General features: G+C 31.9%; 1 protein-coding gene across 2 annotated transcripts in view; it reads left to right on the top strand.

Annotated features, from left to right (window-relative positions):
• LOC140439213 (GTPase-activating Rap/Ran-GAP domain-like protein 3) overlaps positions 1-25,073 on the top strand; it is a 685,378-nt gene that overhangs the window by 269,604 nt on the left and 390,701 nt on the right. Inside the window, exon 1 of one of the 2 annotated variants that reach the window (XM_072528977.1) lies at positions 14,860-15,129. The exons of the other annotated variant lie outside the window; for it this stretch is intronic. Within the exon in view, the coding sequence (XP_072385078.1) occupies positions 14,972-15,129 (158 nt within the window). The 5' untranslated portion in view covers positions 14,860-14,971. Of the gene's footprint in view, positions 1-14,859; positions 15,130-25,073 lie in introns of those variants that run through there. 2 annotated transcript variants of the gene reach the window in all.

Raw genomic sequence — 25,073 nt, 5'->3', positions numbered from 1 at the left:
AAAATACCACCCTAAAAGCCTAAAAAGATGGAAAGAACAAAAAAGTTTAGAAGACCAAACAATAGTTGTAGCTGAAACCGCAAATACTAATATGGATGCTATTAACGCCGGCAATATTGATAAGTCGGTAAATAAAGACCAGTGTGTGGAAAACTATACAACCAATATTTCTGATCCAACTCCAAGTAGTAGTTCTTCAAAAATAAGTTTCGAGGAGCTGCTATTAAATACTGTTAAACAGACAAATAAGCAAAGTCCTTTGGGCTCAAAAAAAAGTAGCTGCAGTGGCAGAAGTTGTTACTTCCGAAGAAGTTCTAAATAAACTTAAAGAAGAAAATAGATTGAAAAACATAAAAGAAATAGAAAAACAAGCAAAAGAAAAAGAACACAGAAAGAAAAAAGAAGCAAAAATTCAAAAACCAAAGATGATTAAAAAACTAGAAGAAACTTTTAGTAGCTCAGAATCGGAAGAAGATTTGGTAAAATATGTTGACTCTAAAGATGAATTAGATCCTGAAATATTTGAAGAAAACGAGCAAATAATTGAGAAAGAAGTGCCAACAGTTGGAGAGTGGGGAAAGACCCAAATCGCGCTGGGTATTTGGGTTGCTGTAGAGTACACATCTAAAAAACTTATTAAACATTTTATTGGAATAATTCATAGCAAGATTGAAAATGAATTAAAAATTTGTTTTTTAGGATATAAAAAGAGTAGTTACACCTTTTTTGTTAATCGAGATCTTTATGTATGCTTTATAGACTACAACAAGGCATTTGATAAGGTAAAACATGACCGACTTATAGAAGTACTCAAAAACAAGAATCTGGATGTGAGGGATGTAACATTGATATCAAATTTGTACTACAGCCAACGATCGAATATGAAAATTGGAAGAGAAGTGTCAGAAGGAGTGGAGATAAGAAGAGGGGTCAGGCAAGGTTGCATACTATCGCCGTTATTGTTTAATATTTATTCTGAAGAAATGATACAAGAAGCTTTGGTAAACGAGACAGTCGGCATAAAAGTGAACGGAAGTTTAATTAACAACATTAGGTATGCCGACGATACAGTCATAATAGCCGACAACTTGGAAGACTTAGAAATAATCATAAACAAAATATTAAGATATAGTGGAGAATACGGACTCTCTCTTAACATCAAAAAAACCAAATTCATGAAAATTAGCAAGAACAACAATACAAACGAAATATTAACGGTAGGCAGTCAGCAGATTGAGAGAGTAAAAAAATATACTTACTTGGGAATGATAATCACAGAAAATAACGATTATACTGCAGAAATAAGAGTCAGAATTGAAAAAGCACGTGCCAACTTCGTGAAAATGAAAAATATTTTATGCAGCAAAGATCTGACATTGGCCCTCAGAATAAGGCTAGTTAAATGTTATGTACACAGTGTACTCTACTATGGAGCTGAATCATGGACATTAAACCGGAATACAATAAATCGACTTTGACGCGTTTGAAATGTGGACATTTAGAAGATTGTTAAGGATTCCATGGGTAGATAGAATCACGAATACAGAAGTGTTAAGGAGAATAGGCAGAGAGAGGGAAATGGAAAATACAATAAAAGAAAGGAAATTGCAATATCTCGAACATGTGATGAGAGGCGAAAGATACAACATCTTGAGACTCATAATTCAGGGAAAAGTAGAGGGTAGGAGAAGCATAGGAAGAAGACGCGTTTCCTGGTTGAAGAACCTGAGAGAGTGGTTTGGTTGCAGCTCAAGGCAATTGTTCAAAACAGCTGCCTCGAAGGTCAAAATAGCCATGATGATTGCCAACCTTCGTCGCGGAGATGGCACTTAAAGAAGAAGAGCTTTTTGAAAAAGAAGAAGAAGCTTTTTGGCCTGATATAGAAGGATATGATAGTTGAAGATGATATCGTAAAAACTTTACCAGAACTCGTTAAAGACAGAAGAGATCATTTTATTTTTGACATAAATATTGTCGGATTGAACCTTTAAGTCTTAAAAAGTTTGTAACTTGCTTAAAAATAAATCAATTAAAATTTTTCAAACACTAAAAAATTCATTTCATTTCACGTAAAAAATCTTTTTCCTAGTATCCCTCCTACAGAAACTTTTATTCTAGTAAAAAACCTTTTAGACCAAAATAATACAAATCCAATCATTACATCTGAAATTTTACATCTTCTTGAAGTTTGCATAAACCAAGACTTTGAATTATATAATGAATTTAATAATGAATTATATACCTACAAATAACAGTGCAGGACTTATAATGGGCAATCCTCTAAGCCCATTGCTATCAGATATTTTTATGGATCATCTAGAGACAAAGATTTCAAAACATCCCATATTCAAACAGTTTTTATATTGGTGGAGATACGTAGACGACGTACTGGTATGTTTCACAGGAACTAACAGGCAACTCGACCAATTTTTATCGTGTATTCATTCTCTTCATAGTTATATTGAATTTACAATAGAAACAGAACAAAATCAATCCATAAATTTTTTAGATTTAAAAATTACCAGACTTAAAAACAAACATGACTTCTCCATATTTTATAAACCTACCCATACTGACACGACTATTCACAATTCATCATCCCATCCCACACAACATAAACTGGCAGCCTATCATAGTATGTTACATAGATTAACAGCAATTCCTATGTCAAAATACACTTTTGAGACAGAATTAAATATCATTAAGCAAATAGCAGTAAACAATGGATACAACGAACAAACAATTAATAAAATGTTAAATCAAAAACTACACAAGAAAGCCCTGAAATTAGTATTTCCACCACCAGAGAAAAAACCCAGTACCTTCTGCTCGATTACATATACAGGCAAAATATCAACAAAAATAGCCAAGCACATAAAAAAGAAAGGAATAACAGCAGCTTTCAGAACAAATAACAACCTAGGCAAATATATTAAAAACAACAAGAGCCAACATAAAAAACACTTACACAGTGGTGTGTACAAACTTAAATGTGGCGACTGCCCAAAAACTTACATTGGTCAAACAGGTAGAAATTTTAATAAACGAATAGCAGAACATAAAAGGGCTTTCAATAATAGAAAAACAGATTCTACATACGCACTTCACCTTCTAGATCATAATCATTCTTTTAATGACAAATTTAAAATTCTACACATTCAAAATAAAGGCCTTAAGCTATCTTTGTTAGAATCTATGGAAATCAACAAATTAAAAAACACAGATATAATTCTGAATGACCAGCTTGAGACAAACAGTTCTCCCCTCCTCAACCTATTTTATTAGAGACTATAAAGTGTAAACCCATGCCAAAAACAGATCACTTGAGAAAGGCAATCAGCCGAAACAGCTGTAGTGATAAGAATTTAAAATAAATTTTGTGGAAGTTTTGAAAACAAAGTTTTCAGTGTTTTATTGTTACATAAAATGAATTTCCATCAAGTAACGGTCGAATCCATCAATTACTAAAAAATTCGTTTTTTCTTACACTTTTAAATTATTTGCACTTGCCCCAAAAATAACACACGCTGTTGTAAGCTAAAGTCCATTGTCACACTTACCCCAAATTGACGGGAAAGTGTGAACCATGGATACTTAAAAAAATTTAACATAATTTCCACATCTGTTGTTTCATCTCCTAAATCATGCAAAATATGTCATAAAAATCATCTAACTCAAAACTAGTTTACACTTCGACGGGTTCACCTTAATCAACTAAAATCTGCTGTTTATTCAGATTGATTCTTTTTACCCTACCACTGGGCATAGCGGGGCACAAAGGACCATTTGAACTGACTTTCCAAATCAGTTCAATAGCGAACTGCCAAGTAGACTCTACCAAGAATCGTAAGTCCATATATAAGGGTATTAAACGGAAATGTTTTTTCTTTTATACCTAATTTAAAATATATATTGAGAATGGGTTAATTAATTGGAAAAATTAGTACCCCAAAATGATGCATTATTTGGCAATACAGAATAATATATATTACAATTAGTTGATGACCAGATAATACTGGCACAGGAAAAAGATTCTATTGATTCCAATATTTGTTTTTAGTATCAATATTTGTAATAGTGATTACAGGTCAAAAGTATTAAATTTTAAATTTCTTATTAGAATGTAAATTAAAAACCAGATTTCGCGTTGCTATAAATAAATTATACGCTGAAATCGAACCGAGATCCCTCTGACTAACGCCCTTTGATAATCTATCTATTAAATACTCTTCACAAAGGTGATCAGCGAAGTGGTGTCATGCGCCGGCCGCAGGAATTCCCTCGATGATCAACACACGCCAACTTGTTGTAGATCAGTTTATAATCGACCTCATATCTTCTATTTACTTTTATCGTGGCTCGACGAAACACCATGTGATGCGAAACGATGACAACGTCGTTCGGGGTGTGTTTTTATAAAAAAATATGAGTGCGCGAAAAGATTTAGTGGTTTCACGAAACGACCAGATGGGAACTAAAGGTTTATTGTGCAGTGTCAAGTGTTTTGTTGCTTTTAGTTTAGAGTCCATCCACATCAACCTGTATCATCCTTAATATTTCCTTAACATTTTCTTTTAGTCAAAGAGAACGTTGATAAAGTATATTTTATATCTTATAGCATATATTTATACAATTCTTTCTTTAAGTAACTAACACAAACACTAACATTATTATCACTAAAAGGATTAATAAGGACTAGGCATTACGACTAACGTTTTGAGTGTTGATTTCTCGACTAACAGGTTTAGAATTATTGGCTGTAGTAGTTATAACCAAAGACAATGACTCTGAAAAAGTATAGTAGAATAGCTACTGTTTTATAGTATGAGCCGTGATCAAAGAGACTTAGAGATCAAAGATTAAATCTTTTAGCAAAGCTGCTATCGCTTTGTTAAAATGGCCAAATATTAATTCATCAAATCGATAGTAGCTTTTGCTAAAAGATTTAATCTTTTACATATTTCGTATAGCTTAGAGGACAGAAAACGATATTATTAAATCGTTTTCGTTTATGGCTGCCAGAGCAGGTGGCACCTTTGTAAAGTTTTAGGAGATATTTGTTGAACTTTCCGAGTTTAAATTTGTATTGGCCCCAGTGTCTGATGAGGCAGGGATATGCTGAAATGATTCATAACTCTTTATTGATACCGATTTGAGCACTGGAAGTTTAACCAATTTGAGTTTTGGCACCTATTTTGGAGCGATTATCAAGGGGGATATGGTTCCGTTCGAGTTCGGGGTCTCAATCTCCCTACTCCTCTCGCTTGTGAGGTACCAGTATCTTATTGTATAAAAATACAAGAACCGTAAAATGGCACTGAGGTCTCAACCTGATCCTGAATGAACTTTCGATTTCAAGGAACATATTTCCTGATGTCAGCCAATAGTTCGACGCTATATTGTCGACATGGTCTTGACTGACCTCATTGGGATGTCGCCCGTGCAGAGGTTTACCCGTTTAGGTGTCCGTCTTTAGTAAGATGGTTTATGCGCATTTTTGGTTCCCTCAGTTTGATTGGCGATCATCTACTGCAAAAATCGCGCGATGTAGAGTAGATGTTTCATCCTGCACCTGAAAATAAATTTTTAAATTAGTAATCTATTTTTCTAGTTGCTCACTTATATCCATAACTCCTCTTCTTGTCGTTCTTTCTACTGCACTTCGAGGATGGTGTTTTTGTGCCTTTGTGAGGTGTATTCGTACTTTCCACTGATGATTTTCGATATCCGTTTTTGTCCACTTAACAATACCAAAAGAGTATCTAAGTGCGGATCATGCGCAGGTGTTTAGTGCCTTAAATAAATTTTTACTGATAAGGTGTGAACGAAACAGCTATTTTACCATTCGTATAAACTCAGTAGTTATCTCAGTTTTCATTTGCTTATGGTCAATCTTCCGCGCTTGCTTTATTCCTAGGTATTTATTATTATTTATTTATTTAATATTAAGTTTACATTCCACTTTCCGGAAAACCTTATATTAATAACAACTAATGCGATATTTTATGCTTCCTCTGGGTAAAATATACAAATCTTTGGTTTATTGAGAGATTTTTTAAAATGATAAAAGAAACGGCTAAAAAGACTGAATGGTGTAAAAACAGCTAGCGTTAGGAAGAAAGAAGTAACAATTAATTTATATGCCATACTAAGAAATTAAAATTATAATATGTATTAGAATGTAAAAGATGGAACAGATGGTAATATTTGGAAATATATAGATAATTAGATGATAAAAAAGTTTTAAACAGAAGGTTGCTAGAGAGGAAAATGAAGGCTAAGAATTACATGCCAGATGAAGTAGAACGGAATTTAACAAACCTTAAATTATAACTTTTTCTTCTTTTTCGTCTTCTTCTTTATAAGAAATTCTGGTTGTTCACTGGCTGATTAATATCTTTATGGAATGTCTGATACTTTTACTGTCGATTGGTGGCTTATCTCTTGATGTTTTAACGACACGGGTCTCCCCCATTCTACTTATTTGGTTATTCCATTCTTTTTTTCTATCTAGTGTCCATTCGTTTATACACTGTATGTTACATTTTCTTCTAACGTCTTCACTTCTCTTTCGATCTCTCAGCGTATTTCCTGTAATTCTACTCATTACTCTCATCTCTGCCGTTTTCAGTAAACTTTGCATTGTGGCTGTATAGGATCTTGTTCATCAATCATAATTGTATATTTATTTTATTTAACGCAAATACTCTTATATCATATAAACTACTAAAAGTTGCTAGATTACTTCTTCGATTATTCAACAATAAAATATTTATATCTTATACTCTATAATAAGAACTTACGATATCACAGGAACTCTTATGATATCACATATAGAAGTTCCTACCTTTTTTTGTTTGTGATGTAATAACATATTTATTTTACTTATCTTTGTTAAACAGCGGGGTAAAAGTTTTCTATAAAACATTTATCTGAGTGTCAGCCAAGCGTAACTAGAAATGTTTTTATGTTTACTTTTCATGTAATATTTGACTCCAACATGTTCCGACCATCTTTTCAACTGTGCAAAATATTTTCATAATCTCTTATGTGATCTGTAGGAAGATATAAAACTTTTAGTTTTAAACATTTAAATGTAATGTAATTTTTTTTAGTATTTGAAATTTAGGACATTTACCTTTAAATAAACTTTTTAAATAATTGGTGAACGGATTTCTAAATTTTGGTGGATGAGTGACAAATGGTGCATACCTCGATCTTTTAAACTGGTCATAACTCGTCAAAAGTTGGTTATTTGTTAGTAATCAAATAAAATATTTTCCATAAAAATCTTAGTTCTCGGAAGTAGTGTGCGAAAAATCTTCTTGTATAGGTCTTCGTAGTGGCTGTCGGTTATGTTAATTACTTCATCTCAATAGTTTCTATCGATTTATCTTTCCCTTTTATACCTTTTAGAACATTTTTCTATCACTTATTTACTCTCAAGCGGTGGCAGCTGATCAAAGAGAGCTGCGGTGCGCCGTCCTCTCTAGAAAAATTATGCCCAAACATTTAATTGTATTTCCTATTGCATGGTCACACTTTTCTGTTAAAAATTTATTTAATTTTTTGTTGAAACTTTATTCCATTAATAGTTTTTAAAAGCATAAGTGGATATGCTCGATATACGACATGCTGAGTGCTCGAAATAGAGTTTGAAAAGTGTTTTAATAGTCCAGTTACTGTGGCATTTACCCTTTAAATTTTTTATAACTGCACCGATTTATCTGAAATTTTTACAGTGGGTAGTAAATTACTCAAAAAACATAAGTTATATGGTGCTGATGTGTGCTTCTACCCCTGGGGTGGTTGGCACCCCATCTAGGGGGTTGAACTTTTTACACTCAAAATAACCCCGGGAATTGATAGAGAATCAAATTTTAAACAAAAAATGTCATATAATTTTTTTTCGCTAAATCAATACTTTTTGAGTTATACGCACTTGAAAAAGTAAACTTTTCGCAAAAAAGAACATCTTTTCCAATGATTTTGTACGAATAACTCAAAAACAAAGCGTTTTATTGAAAAATCTCTCATAAACAAAAATAAAGCCTATAAAAAAACAAAGAGATTGTTTTTTTATTAAGTTTCATAAGTACAATACTAAGCGATTTATAATTGTTTGAAGATGACTTTTTATTTTTGGGATACTATACTCGATGCATTTAACATCAAATATCGGGAAATGGACATCTTTTTTGATAAAAACTAATACAACACTTTTTAAAGAGCTAGAAAAAACCTTTAAAATGAGCTATGTTAAAAGCCATTTTGATTAAAACAAAGCGAAATACGAAGGAAAGAATTTGAATTACTCTAGCGTTTAAAGAAAGGAACGAGCAGTATAAGTAACACTATTTCGATCAGAATTGAAATTAAACGTATATCTTCTACAATTCATTTTTTTTAGTGTTATTTATAAGTTTTAAAAGTTTAGCCTGTTTAAAATGCATATTTTTTGAAAAAATCATGTTTGTAGCTTGTAGCTTTTGAAATTACCTTCAAAATATTTTTTTAATGGACACTGTAGCTTAAAAATTAACGGAGTTATTCTAAAAAAATTCTGGAGCATGTTATTTATATTTTGGAGCATCAACTTATTTTCTGTACATATAAATGCTTTATTCAAGTATATTCGAAAAACTGGTAACAGACACACTAACACTCACACAAATATTTATATAATACATACATACATACATACATATATACATGTTATGTATATAATATAGGCACCTCTAAACTGAACATCTGCTTCAGAGAACTAACGAACACAGAGAAGCGACACTCCTTTGATGTTGTCCTTCAGATCTCGAAGACATTTTAGAAGCTGGGAGCTACTGTACAATTTGGCTGTATGGCCTTGCCAAAGACACCCACATGAACAAAATGAATAAGGTCGAAGATTATTCATCATTACTTGAACAAATGCGATACGAATTCTTTATTAAAGCCACAACTAAAAATAGTACAGTTAAATTATCATCACTTGTACCAACTGTAAGTGCCCTGGATGAGCATATCAAAAGAGTTTATTTACAAACTCAGATATGACTTGGAAACAAAGAGATTGATATAACGGATTGGGGATGGTTCAAGAGTGATGATATTTTACAACCAATAAAAATGAAAAGTTCACCTGCACCAGAAGAACTACTGAAAATGATTTTTTGCAATTGCAAAAAGGGTTGCGGCTCAGAGTGTGGCTGTCGTACACTAGGTCTATTTTGCAATGCTACGCGTGGAGCATGCTCTGGCGACAATTGTCAAAACTGTCCTGCAATAGACGAAGAGGTAGAGTTAGAACACGACGAGAATGATGTTTCAGACAATGAATATATTGATATATTGTAAATAATTTTTATTTTTGTAAATATATTTTGTATACTTTCTAATGTATTTTCATGCATAATTTTTTACAATAAAAACATCATACTTAGTATGAGTATACTTAATTTTTTAAAGGGGAATTTTTTCGTGAGCATAGAGGTGGTTTTTATTGAAAATAAGCAACTAATCAAAAAATATTTTATTGATAAGAACGGAATTTTTAAATATAAATGTACATTAAAAACTTTTGAAGTTGTTTAAAAAGATTTTTTTATATATTTTGACATAGGGGGTAGTTTTTAAAAGTTGAAGTGTTGCAATCCACCAAAATTATTTTATATAAGTAGAGAATTACATTTTAGATGATATAAATGCACTACAAAAGCGTTTGAACTTGTTAAACGATTTGTTACAATTATTTTTATTAAAAGGGGTGGTTTTTAAGATTATTTAAGGGTTGAGAATGTACACAATATCCATTATTATAATTGACAATATTTCAATTACCTAATTTAACACGATTTAAATTGATAAAATGCTTTGATATAAATTTTTTTCATTATTTTCAATAAGGGGTGATTTCACCCCTTAAAAATAAAAAGCTTACCTAGCGCATATATAACTTTTGAAGAGGGATGTAAGATAAGCCTAATTCCAAATTATTAGCAAAATCGATTTAGTTATAAAAAATTTAGAGGTATTGACCTCTTTTCCTCCACAGTGACTGGAGTATAAAGACCAAATATCCACGAATACTTTACGCTATTTTTTTTTTCATTTTTACACTTCGAAATTATGTATTATTACTACAAAACTTGAAATAAGAGCTATTATTGAAAAATGGTTGAATTTGTGATGTCAGTATATCTTTCGCTGTTATGGAAATGAGAAAAAGAAAAATTAACTTTCAATCTGTCACATAATATTAATTGTTATTACTGGTTGTATTTTGCTTAAAAATGAGTTTTAACATCGATTACTTAAATAGTAAAGCAAAATTGCGGTTAATACCGCAAAAATTAAAATACTCTTATAAAAAAGAATACAACAAGTATTCGACTATGTGGTCGTCGACTATGTGGTCTATCTATTCAAAATTGCAAAGTATGTGGAGGATAAACCAAGGGGTCCTTTAAAAATCATTTGTAAAAGTACATGAATTCATAAAAGCAATTAGCAAGAATGACGTGGCCAAGAAGGCGTATGTATTCAAGAAAGATAATATACGGAAGAATATTTAGGACATTATGTACTAATTTTTGAAGGTGGTATCCATTAGTTAAGGAACGCCCTGTACTATATTAAACATACTTTTCGTATTTGACTGGATAGCTTGCATGAAATATCCTTTCATATATTTTCAAGCTGTCTTTCCTTTTGCTTTTCGTAACTAATTCCTAGCAAATTTTCTACTTTACATTTTACATTTAAGTATTATTCTGAGTTTTTAATTTAAACAGAATGTACAATGTTCGCATCACCCAAATATTTGAAAAAGCTTTTATTCTAAATGCTTTTAACTGCTATTTGTAGTTGAGTCTGCAATATTCTATGGACGGAAGAATCCTGGGAACATTTTCGTAATACTAATTTATAAAGTAATTTCGTTTCGAATTCTGGTGCATTCGGGATAAATAATCTAAATGACCTGGAAATGAATGAATTTATCGCAACCATCATGTAAACTATAAACGGAAATTAAATGTTACGAAACAACTACGATTGATACAAAGTAAATAGATATACTGAGTGTCCGAGCTAGTAATTTATCCTTGAAAGAATATTGTGAATTTATGTCTAAATTGTTTTTGCTAAAGTTGCTTCTTATATATATTCTTAATTGCTGACTACATCATGAAATATAAAGGGGTATAAAATGTCCTGCGATGGTCATTGCAATTTTATTTTTAACTTTTTCAGTACTGAATACATTCCGAAGATATCCAATACTATTAAGACAAGAAATATGATCAATAGTCTTATAATGGTACCCAAAGCGATCTATTTTATAAATATCTCTAAAGCTTTTGGTAAGACATGGGACAAATGTGTCCCAGTAATGTTTTATATTGGGACCAATGTGTCCCATTAGTAATACACAAATAAATATTGAAGGTAATTTTATTGAAAAAATATAAAATCACATGAAAAAAATAACGATGATGTCGAAAAAATACGTCATACTTAGTGGCAAATCACAGGTGGTACAAATTGTTTTGGTTTCTTCAGTTCTCTCTACTCTAAATATCATGTTTTGGTTTGAACTTTGTGTATGGTTGTTTCCACATTACGAGACCAGACTGGTCGTCATCTGAATCTGACTTCTCCTCGTCTTCTTCTTCACAATCTATCCTTTCGAGATCTCTTTCAAAACCTCTTGCGAAGAATGCTCTTGTTGATCTGAATCTTTATAAAACTCTCCGTGACTGGGTAAGTATTCGTCAGAATCTGAGCAGGAAAACATTCCTCTGATTCTGAAAAGTCACCTAGCTCTTCAGCGATGTTTTCCAAATCTTTTTGTGTTAAAAAACGTCTGGCCATAATTCAGGCACTGCAAAAAGTAGAACTGTTGTCACTATTTACAGTCAATATAAAAAATGATTTGACACTAACGACCTAAGCAAAAAGACTAGAAAAGTGGATTTTAGAAATTTTACTTACTTTCAATAAAAAGCGCTTTTAGCATTGTTTTATAGTAGTATTTTGCAGGCAAAAATACTAAATATCGAATTTTTGGTTGTATAACATAAAGAAATGTTTAGTAATAAGGTTATATTCGATTAAAGTGAATTAAGGAGACCAATAGGCACCCCTTGAACTTTTTAAAATTTTGTGAGGCATATAGGTTCACACAATAACGAAACGATTAAATTAGTGAGGTAATCCCTTTTTCTATGTGTTGTAGCTATGTGTGAAAGATACGGTGCAATTACCAAAGAAATCAAGATTGTAGACAAACTAATGAAACGGAAATTCGTGCATGTATTTAGATAGTGTTCTTGATAGAAGTTCCAGAAAAAATTTACATAATATATGGAATAATTTTTAAGAATTCGGAGTTAAGTCATGCTATCTGGCAATGAGCGAGAAAAGGTTTTAATTTCTCATAAGATGTCTACGGTTTTATGACGTGGAGAGAAGAAGAAGGCGAAGAGAACTTGATAAACTTGCACCAATTAGAGAACTTCTGGAAATATTTTTGGTAAATTTCCAAAATAACTTCATTCTTAGTGAGTATCTTACAGTAGATGAACAACTATTAGCATTTAGGGGACGTTCTGCGTTTAAACAGTACATTCCAACGAAGCCAGCCAAATATGGCATTAACACATTTACTCTGTTATAACGTTTTACACATTCAATTTAGAAACTTACGTAGGAACTTAGCCAGAAGGTCCATACAAATTTGTAAATACCAGTAACGAAATAACTCTTCGGTTGGTAGAGACCATCGCAGGTCCCAGTCGTAATATTACGGCAGACAACTGGTTTAGCAGTTTATTATTGGTGAATAGTTTACTGAAGAAAAAACATATTTGGGTACTGTAAGAAAAAACAGACTAGAGGTTCCTGAAGAGTTTCTGCCACAGAAAAATCGAGAAGTTAAGTCGTCTCTTTTTGGTTTACCAGCTGATTGTACTATGGTGTCATCTGTCCTAAAGAAAAGTAAGTCGGTGGTATTGATACCGTCCATGCACAATGATAATGCTATAGATGAAGATACTGGAGATGATAGAGAGCCAGTAATGATAAGTGATTATAACAACACCAAAATCGGCGTGTATATGGTAGATCAATTGTGTCAGAATTGTAATGTCGCAAGAAATACACGCCGTTGGCCAATGGTTGTGTTTTACAATTTATTGAATATTTCTGACATATACGATTTCTGCGTGTATAAGGCTAATCATCCCAAACAGAAACTAAAACGCAGTAACTTTTTTGAAAAGTGTGCTTGGGAATTATTCCGACCACAAATTGAAGTTAGTTCAACAATTCCTCAGTTGCCAAGAGAAATGAGAAAGCGAGCTCAATCTCTGCTGGGCATAGAACATAATCCCTTCAACCGCCTGTATGACCACAGAATTATGTCGGGCGTTACCATGTTTGTCCTCGAAATTTGAACAAACCTTTTAGAAATTGTGTGAAGTGCGAAGTGTATGCATACAAAAACCACATGAAACAAATCTGCAATGATTGTTTTACTGACTAAAAATGTGATGTTTTCTGCTGTCTCTAAGTCATACAATTTTTTAACAGTACTTTTATTTATGTGAATTTGGGTGATTTTGTTCTAAGTATTGTTAGGTACAATAATTATTCTTTTGTCAAATTTACACTAAAGTTCTTATTAAAGCAAAATAATTTTAATGGTTAATAAAAATTTTAAAATATTTGGAGTATTCTTTTTATTGTCTAGTAAAGAAATAAGTAAACCTTTTGTTATAAAAAGTGGTCAGTATCATTAACAATAATTCAACAAATATACCTAATGCAGTATTATTATTGAAACTATGAAACTTTTATGTTTAATAATATAAATAAAATGGTCTACGATTGTAGACCGCGTGACCAACCGTGTCTCAATTTACCACGTGCCTAACGGAGGGTTAAATAAAAATAAAAATATAAAAGTGCCCTAAAAAAAAATTTTCATGCCCTAAAAATTACGGGCCTTAGGCACGTGCCTAGGTTATCTAGGCCTTAGTCCGACCCTTATCTCAGGTGATACATAGAAATTAAGTAAATAGAATAGAACATTATTAAGTACCTAATCAATAAAATAATACAACAATCGTTATTAAACATTATTACAGTAGAATTTCTTTGAACAGTTACTTTATTGTGACTATATATCTTCCCCTTATTTTCATGTCTACACTGATTATTTTTTTATGTATGGCTGACCAATCAATTGATATGTTTATTATATTTATTTCTTATTGCTGGAAATACTCCACTTTTGTTCTTTGGTTTTGATTAGCTCCACTATAGTAATGAACATTTTCTTTTACTAGTTCTTGCCATTGAAGTTTTTTCTTTATCTTAGTAAGTGCCGCTATGTCCATTTTACATTGTTTTAATTCCGTAAAATTTTCTTCATATTTATTTTTTATACTCTGTACATTCCAACATCCTATTTTCATTGTCCGTTCGATTGAATTAGAATTGTTAACAATAACAAAAAAATCCGATCCAAATTGAAAGTTTTTGGAGTTTTTTGTACAGCATGATGTGCAATAAAATATTTTACAATTATGCATTGATCGTTAAATCAATCAATTTAACAATCTATTTATGGTAGTCTAATGAGTTACGTACGGTGTAGAGTAATACACAAGGTATTTATTGCATTTAATTCTAGATCTGCACCAATTAAAACAGTACAGCCCTCATATCTAATAAATTTCCTTAACAGATTATTTATATATACATTTATGTACCCATGTTTCACAAAATGTGACACATTTTCCACAACAAACCCATAAATTACGCAACGCTAATCGGTAGCGTCAAAGCCACTTGCAAACGTCAATCATACCTTCCCTTTTCCTAAACAATTCTAAATTAATTGTCAACAGAAGACATTAATAATAAATTTGCAAACTTGTGCGTTCGAAAACTAAAAGTGAGTGAAGATATGAGTGTAAAACACCCTCCGAGGGACCGAGGAGTTAGCGGAGGTGGGACAGCTTTTGATAGAGGTCGGTATTGTCGACGAATGGCGGTGGTTGCAAGTCATCACAAATTGGACACGAGGAGCGCCAGTTTGCAGACTTATACCCAAACGACAAAAAGGTAATGTCTAAAACTTTGTTTTTGTCGTGGTTAGTGACCCGTAATTTTCGCACGGAACTTTTCGCTAAAGGACTTTTTGTAACTCTGTAAATTGGGTTTTAAATTATACGATAAGGTCTGTAGTTTAGCCTCCGGTTTTTACTGTTCTTAGTGTTTAGCAAAGCTGCATATTATACTCACACAAAAACTGGTCTAGTCAGGGTCAACAATATAATAAATACTTTTGAAGTGTGACAATAAATCCGTATTTTTTCTTAAATTAATAATTGTTAACACATCATTTATTTTGTTCATAATTGTTATGTGTGTATTAAAAACGGCGTAGGTAGGCGTTCTAACGATGATACCAATATGGCGGTGGGATCATGGCCGGACTCAATAATATTAAAACTACTATAAAAATATGACTAGTTATTCAGAAGATTTAATCATAATCTAAAAAAGTGCAATACATTTTTAGTAAACTATGATTTATTTATCACGCGGAAAACACTAAAAACACGATATATTATACATAAAGATAAATTAATACAGTCAAATACTATTAATTTATTCTCTGAAGTATGGGCCATGACTTTGTTTACATATTTGTATACTAACCTGTAGAACGTTATTCCTGAAGATTTTTTATTAACATTGCTTCTGCTACTGCAACTACGTTGAGAACAAGAAACCATTATTACGCACTATCACAATATATTATTACAATTTCTATAAAAGTATTATAAAACTAAAAATATTCTAAAAACAATAAACGTTAACAAACATATACGATCTGTCAAAAGTGTCAAAACAATCTTAACAATATAGCCGAAGTGAGGTCGTTTTTAGTCACGTGATGCCATCTCTATAGATTCTGACTCGATGGATCACAACTAACAAAAGTAATTTTTTAGGGCTTACAATATGTAAGAAAAATTACAGAAATAAGCAAACAAACTTTAATACTTACACAGTTACAAGAAAAAACAAAGATAAAAATTTATGTAGAGTTAAGAAAATTAAAAAAACAATTCTTGGTCGGTGTAAAACATAGTCTCATGTCAAATTTTTAAAACAGAATTGTCGTGTAGCCATTTTTGCAAAATCGGCATCTTCCTTTTGACCCATAGATAGGCCAGTTTTTTAAATCGTCTTTCCTAGTGATGTAATGTGATCGACTATTCGTAAAAGTTACAATTTTTTCGACCATCTTCTTTAGTGAAGAGCGCCCTTTTTTTATTTTACCTGTTAGGGAAAAGATGCAGCTATGCCCAGTTTATATATTTTTTAAACGTATTAGTTTTACTTTTAGTTTAGCACAATGATTATATACTAGCCAGGCGTTGATAACATACATATCTAATATCCTAAAAAAATTAACTTTATCCACACTTCCCATATGTCGGTTATACTGTTTTATTATGACAAGGACAGATTTGCAAGGAACATTAGCTTTTTGTGGGAAGTTACAGGCTCGATTCCACAATTAGTACTACATGATAACACATATTCGTTATCATGCCATTTTCACAGAATTACCCCTTTGTGAAAGTCAGGTTTATAAACATAGGAGCCCCAAGTTCGTTTTTGCATTATTTTTGTCAGCTTCTAACAGCAGCTAGACAACCGGCAATTATATTTGCTCTAAAAGTACTGTTATGTCTTTATTAATTTATAAGTTATTATATTGTTCTTATTTTAATTTATAAAAAAAACACGATAATTTATATCAATTTATTAAACCCCTGTACAACAATTTATTTGACTAATAATACATAATTTATCTATACGAACGCTACAATTAAATCGCGAGCGCGAGCTTCTTTTTTACTGTTCCCTTCCCAACAAAATTTCTCTTTTTATATAAAACTCCGTTAGTTTCGGAATTCCCTATAGCAGCCATGAATTTACTCGAACATTGTTGGTGGTGTTGACAAGAATAACGGGAACTCAATCGAATAGACTAGAAGGCGGTCAACGGCTAAAACTAGTTTTTCAACTGTTTGGAACCCTCGAGTCGTGGATGACTCATCATAATTCGGGTCTAGAGGCTTCTGGTAAACAAACGCCGAAATGACTACAACAAAAACAGAATAAGTCATAATATATTTACAGTTTTATAGGCCATGATATTTATTATCGTAACAGTAGGTACCTAAGCTGTGAATTTAAAAGTTAGGTTTTAAAATGGAAGCAATGGTATGCTGCTAAAAGCATTACTTCTGTCTGTTCTGGAATGGTTTTCACAATGTAACAACACTACCGTGATCAACTCCTTTTCTATAACTGTCAATTACTTAGAAGTACCTGCTAACTGGTCAAACGTAAACGCACATTGATAAGCTATGAAGACTGTGATGATGCAAGAAACAGTTACTTTTACAAACAATTTGAAACCCCATTTGTGTGGTTTATTTTTGATATATTGTCTAAGATTCCTTGCAAAGTTACCTTTGCAAGGAATCATAGTCTCATCCATAGAATATTGATTGCCAATGTGGAATTTCTGAAAATATTTTCAAATTTTTTCTATTACGGGCCTTATTTTAAAAAATCGGTCTTTGTCCGGTTGATAGTTGAGTAGTCCAGTTGTCAGAAAGTTGACCCCTAAAAATCATACGAACAAGCTGTATTTTGCAGAGAACATTAATTTCGGGACCCCAAAATAATGCAAAAAAGTTTATGTACTTCAACCACCGAGCTTCCCCCTAAAACTCCCCTCGTAGGGGGTAAAAACGCAAAAAATAGATTTACTGAGAATCTGTACACCGCAGAAAAAAAATTTCAAGTAAAAAATGTAGTTGAGATAATTTTAAACAAAAATATTTATAAGCATTTTTTATGTGGAATGAACCGTTCTCTTAGAAACAACGCTTGAAGCAACCGTCGATTTTGCATGTCAGTTACGCGCACGAGATCAATGTTCAATAAAATGTGTATCAGCACGACGGTAAAAATTCAATAGCTTTTCATTCAAGTAATCTATGGAAAAAAAATCAAGATGTGTTTTAAAGGCAGAGAGTTCAGCTTTCGTATTCAGTTTTTGTATTTTGTCACAAATACACTCAGATTTTATACAGTTGTTAAATAAAAAACGTGGCGCGATTTTTGACATTTTTTATGATTCTCGTGAGATCAATTGACCAGTTGCAGTATAATTTCCATTTTTAGAGATCAATCTTTAATACCTTTGAGATGAAATTTCAATTTTGAGTTGTGGTAACAAATTTGAGGCATTTGAAATATGAATAAAAAACGCAGAATTTAATGTTTTATATTACAAACGATCATTAATAACCAACAAAGGAGGCTGTACTGAAGAAATAAAGCAGCGGTCAGCAATCGCAAAAAGCGCTATGGCAAAATTAACAAAAATTTGGAAAAGCCATGAAATAACTACCGATACAAAAATGAGACTAGTAAGAAGTCTAGTTTTTCCAGTTTTTACTTATGCATCGGAATGCTGGACCCTTCCTGAGAAAGACAAAAAGAACATAGATGTATTTAAGATGTACTGCTGGAGACGAATGCTGAGAATACCATGGGTGGCCCGAAGAACAAATGAATCCATACTGGACCAGCTAAACATAAAGGAAAGACTAAGAACATAAATATCAGAACAAATAATAAGCTATTTTGGACATGTGCTTCGAAGAAATAGTCTTGAAAAATTTACCATCCAGGGAAAAGTAGAAGGCAAAAGAAAAAGAGGTAGATCTCCCGCACGATACACGGACCATATTGTTGCTACCATTGGCGCTCCATTGTCAGAATGTGCTAGAATGGCAGAAGATAGAAAAACGTGGAGGAACATTGGGAAATTTAGCTAATAGCTTCATGATATCACGATACCTGCATCAGGTTAACGACTAAGAAGATTACAAACGATCACATGTGATGGGAAATGCATTTAAGAATTTGGATGTAGTTTATTGCAAAAGTTTTGTTCCTTTGAAAAATTTACTACTGTAATTGAAAAAAAAGTTTTAAATGTTTTAAATTCTTTGTTGTGTGCAAGTTTAAATCCAGCATTTTTTAAGCATATTTCAAATGCCTTATATTTGTTGCCAAAAGTTAAAACTAAAATTTTTCTTTGGACTAATATTTTAATCATCGTCTAAATTAGATGATATGTCTATTTTTTTCGAGCTTGAGGGTACATATTATAACGAAATAGCCCATCTCCGATACGTCATAATTCTTAGAAGGATAAATCTAGAAAACTCAAGAGTTGGCATTTCAATAGCGCCCGTCTTCGATGCGCTTTCGATGAGACGAATTAGAGGTGGGCTACTCCAGAATATTCTCGTACATAATAACTTGCATGTATATAAGTAACGATGATTGAGGGAGTTTTTAGTTGATAAGAGATAATCGTGCTGTAAACTTATAAATAAATATATTTTTATAAATTCGAAACAGCTCGTTTTATTTAATCTCGTTACAATATAAATCTGCAGAATAAAACGAACTAAAGTGTCATCTTTTTATGACTCTTCTGAGATAAAACAATCTAGCCTATATTTACAGAAAATAAAATAATGTAGGTATTACCATCTCTTTGAAGCATTTCTCTAGCTAATTTCAATGGGCTCAAGAAGGCACACACTTGCAATAATAGTCTAACACTAACTAGCTAAAAGGCACGAACTATTACTTTAGCATAAGAATAGAGGTGGCCTCTACAGCTGAGCGCTCTTACGTAAACAGGTTATTTTGTCTGCCTACATTTTAGCAGAGCAGTCATTTTAGCAGATTTTAAATTTTGGTTGTATTTTTTTTCTTTTAAGTTATAACAAAATTTAGTTATAACAAGATTTTAAGTCCTAAAACGTCATAAGGAAAGGTGTTGGAGAAAGCGTGGAGGTAGAATTGGAAATCTTATCTTGGAAAACATATTTTTGCTAAAAATTAACATTCACAGCAAATTTCAGCTTGTTGGTATGATTTTTAGAGGATCATTGGCATTTTTGTATGTGCTGACTGGACTGTTAGAAGTCGAATTCCTTTTTGTATTTATTTAACGACTTTTTTACACAATTTTGCTTTTTATATATTATAATTTTAAAATGTGTATACAATACATAAATAAAACGAATTTTAATGCCTCTCTATAATTATAATGCCTCTTCATAAAGGAGTTTTTTGATCCCCTTTAAAATTTTTAATTTGATTTTTACTTCACTTTTCATCTTCATATCCTAAATTGTGTAACTTAATTTTATTTAGAGAAATTGTCCTTTTTAAATAATTTATTAATATCAATCTTAATCCTTTAAAAAAGGGTTCTGGTTTTAATATTACCACAGTTATTATCCTTCGTTACCCAAAAATAGGTTTTTGTTTGTATTTTGAAAGGATTGCGGCGAGAAAATGCGTCATTTTCAATTAAAATACAGTCCCTGATTAATTAATTTTAAACGAAGTATTGGAGACGCGTCAAAAAAAGACAATTTATTATGTACCTCAAAGTTGATTAAACTGTGGTTTTGTCGGCTTTTACAATGAGTTACCACAATGTAAATGTATTTGTGTGAAGTTGTATGTGTTTGTGTATGCGACAATAACGTAACCGCATTAGATTTTGCATTTTACACAATATAGAACTAGAAACACAACGAATACTACAAGGTATTTAAGAAGATACTTTTTTTGCACACGATCAGATCACCCAGTAACATGTCGGGAAGATTATCGTCACACAAGAGTGACATTAATCTGAACAAAGTACAATCCTGCGCATAAAGTGAATGCCCAAGAAAATAGTGATAAGGGAAAGAAATCACAAGAAAAGATTGTTTTTAGAAATGTATATAATTAAAACCACACAGAACATCTTGAATCTAAGTGCTCTTCTCTTCTTGTTTATCAACTATTTTCCATCCACTCCTGAATGTAGGTCTCTCCCAATTGCTTCCATCTTTCTCTGTCTTGCGCCAATCTAATCCACTGTTTGCCTGCCACTGCTCGTATGTCATCTACCCACCTTTTTTGAGGTTCTTCCATGCTTCTTTTTGTCGTCCTTGATCTCCATTCTAGAATTCTCCATGTCCACCTGTTGTCATTATATTGGGCTACGTGACCTGCCCAGCGCCATTTCATTTTTGTAATTTCTTCCACAATATCCCTAATCCTCGTTCTACGTCTTATTTCGGTGTTTTTAATCTTGTTTCTCAGTGATATTCCAAGCATGATTCGTTCCATTGCTCTTTACGTTGTTTCTAATTTTTTAGCAGATTTTTTGGTAAGAGCTACTGTCTCCAAACCGTAGGTACAAACTGGTACTATACATCTTTTTCTTTAAGTTTACAGGAATGGAGTTGTGTTCTTCTTTTAATTTCAGCATCTTGATTTGGTTTTCCTAGTTTAATGACATGACCTAGGCATACATAATGTTCAACATTTTAAAGTGCTATATATAGTAATCTACTATCAATGAAAGAAACATTATATAATATAAAAACCACATTTAAAATAAACAAAAGATTGGAGGGGTTATTCCAAGTTCAAATTCATCAAGTGTTGCTTTTTTTCTTTGTGTTTGTTTTTTGCCTTCTTCATTAATAAGAATAACTACGTCTCTTGTTTTAAGAAATACTTAAAGTGAGTAAACAGAACAGCTCTCTATCTTCTATGCCAAAACTTGTAATTAAGGTTGCATAAATACAGGAGCAAGGACAAATAGGTCAAAGTAGGATACTGTTTCCTTTTTGATATTTTTTCTTCTTCGGTTTCTAATCCTTCTTTTTTCATGTTAAATTAACCTAAAAGTACATCTAATAATAACAGAAGAGACATTATATGACAACTCCTGCGCGGTATTAATGATCCGTCCGCTGTTCCCAGTAGCAGTAGTATATTGATTACTGATCAGTGTGGTGTTGTCTGGGGGCTCAGGAGATTGAGACCTCAGAAGCCCTAAAGAACACATCAGATAGTAAGTCGAAAGCTCGGCGCAGTGATCATCGACGCGGTTTAACCCGTAAAATTCTTGGAATAGTATTAATCTTAGCTTTAGGTTTAATGGTATTAAGGAAATCTTTCGGAACATGGGTGAACTGCAAATTCAAGCTTACTGGAAGCTATTTGACGATGTAAGGAATAACCTTTTATTCCGACAATACATCTACAGTTTAACTTTGAAATACTTACACGGAAAAAAATCAACAATGTGACATATCTATGATGCAATCTAAATGGGATCACTTACAAGTAATTTATTGTCGCATATAAAAGACGCGAGCTGTCTTCAACCGCTCTAGGAATAATCTTGTGTAATATGCACTTTTGAATATTAACATAAAAACACGAGTATTAAGCTGTTATATATTTTTAATTCTTCTATAGTTAAAAAATGGAATACTTTACATAACAATAAAACACTGAAACTTTGTTTTCAAAACTTTTACAAAATTTATTATAATAACTTGTCACTACAACTGTTTCAGCAAAGTGACTTTCTTAAGTGATCTATTTTTGGTATGTGTTTACACTTTATAGTCTTTAACTGAATAGGTTGAGAAAGGGAGAACTGTTTGTCTCAAGTAGGTCATTCAGAATTATATCTGTGTTTTTTAATTTGTTGATTTCCATAGATTCTAACAAAGATAGCTTAAGGCCTTTATTTTAGGCGTGAAGAATTTGAAATTCGTCATTAAAAGAATTATTATGAGCTAGAAGGTGAAGTGCTTATGTAGAATCTGTTTTTATATTATTGACTAGCCCTTTTATGTTCTGCTATACGTTTGATAAGAGTTCTACCAGTTTGACCGATGTAAGTTTTTGGGCAGTTGCCACATTTAAGTTTGTACACACCACTGTGTAAGTGCTTTTTATTTTGGCTTTTGTTGTTTTTAATATATTTGCGTTAGTTATTGTTTGTTCTAAAAGCTGGTATACTTATAGAGTAATCCCGAACAATATAAAGAACTGGATAGAACTGTCAGCAGAAAGATAAAAGAATCCAAAGAGAAATGGTTACAAGAAAAATGTCAAGAGATAGAAAAGCTCGAACGAAGATACGATAGTTTAAATATGCATAATAAAATCAAGGAGTTTACTTATACTTACAAGAAAAAACAGTTTGGTAGGTTAATGGACGAGAACAACAAACTTATTGTAGATAAAGAAGAACAGTTACAGACTTGGGCAAATTACATAAAAGATTTGTTTACGGATTATCGTCATATTTCTACGAACACTCTTGATCTGAATGGACCAAAAATATTGAAAAGTGAGGTGATAAAATCTATAGATCAAATGAAAGATGGGAAAGCAACAGGATGCGATAAAATACCAGTCGAATTTTTAAAAGTTTTTAACGAGAACAACCTGAATGTAGTATTGGAACTGTTTAATAAGATATACGATACTGGTCAAATTCCATCGGACTGGTTGAAATCTACATTTGTGCCCCTTCCCAAGAAATCAAATTCTAAGGCGTGTAGTGAATATCGCCTTATAAGTTTAATGAGTCACACTCTTAAAGTATTCTTGCGTATTATCCATTCCAGAATACGAACAAAATTAGAACACAGCATAAGTAAAACACTCGAGACATTAATTGTTTAAAAAAATTTATTTAATAAGACATGCCAATTTATTAATTGTGGGATAAAAACTAGATTTATTATTCCAAATCAATACAGATGTCCACGAGTGATATTTGATAGAACTGTTTAGGTACGTGATCAGCACTAAGTTATAAAAATCGGTCAGGAGTTTGATGTTTCTACTTCTCATTTAACTGTTTAACAAAGTAAGCAAAATAATAAATTTTATTAATATCGCGTGTGGGATGAAATAACTGCTGACAACAAGAACATTACTCTGATAATAAGGTTGTTAAATTGTGTTTTGACTGGAATAAGAATTTTAACGAAAATATTTGATGAAGCATATTCAAAAACTCAGTTAGAATAAGTTTAAAAATTTCAAGTTTACATATTTATTTTTTCCCTTCAACGAACACCTCCCTTAAACGGACACTTTATGCAGAACGACTACTGTCCGTTCAAGGCAGAGTTTACTGTATATAGCAACAAGGGAACTAATTGGAATAACAACTATAATACAGGATTTACATATTTAACATTACTTTAAATTGTATAATATGTCGGACTTGTCAATATGAATGAGACAAACAACATTAAATTATTAAAAGATTTTTTTACCAAACGACAAAAACAAAATTTCTTTAATTTATTAATGGGTGATGTATATTTAAGTCTTAATCGATTCTTTACTCGATTTTAGTAATGTATTGTTTCGGCAATGAAATGAATACGTACCTTCTGATAACTCTAATCGAAAAAGTATTCACTATTTTTATTTTTAAGTATTTTTACCTCAATATTTTATTTATAATACTATTTACTTACAATATGCAATATAAACACAAAAATATAATGCTCCAAATTGTCCTTTTTTTAAATAAAAATTTAATATTTAATTTAGTTTCGCCCGCTGTCATCTAGCGGCTACTTGAGGAACTTCAGCCGTTATTGATTAAAACTTGCTGAAAATTTCACTGCCCAGAATGGCGACTTCACAAGTTCACGTACAGATAGCGGTAGTGGTATGGTTGGAGTGAAATCGTCCTTGACATTTTGTATCCGGAACTGCCCTAATTTCTGAATCCCCAAGTTATCCTGATATTTAACAATTACAGCTATATATAGAACTGTAAAATGTAAAATGTGCCACACGAAATTGGGAATATCTTTTCTCTTTGAATGCGAGTTTAATAGGACAGAAATGAATGTATGTATCTGTTATTCTCGAGACTTAGCGTACTTACAATATGCAGATGAATTGTTTTACACCTAAAACTTATTAGAGGTTTTTATTTATAACAATATTTTTTTGTTAAATATATAAATAACAGATAAACAAAGGCAGATTAATAAAACAAATATTTAAAATTAACAGTACTTAAAGCATAATTGGATGCAGTTCTCATT

This window comes from Diabrotica undecimpunctata, chromosome 4 (assembly GCF_040954645.1).
Source record: "Diabrotica undecimpunctata isolate CICGRU chromosome 4, icDiaUnde3, whole genome shotgun sequence".
Lineage (NCBI taxonomy): Eukaryota > Metazoa > Arthropoda > Insecta > Coleoptera > Chrysomelidae > Diabrotica > Diabrotica undecimpunctata.
This window is presented reverse-complemented; position numbering and strand designations above follow the sequence as displayed.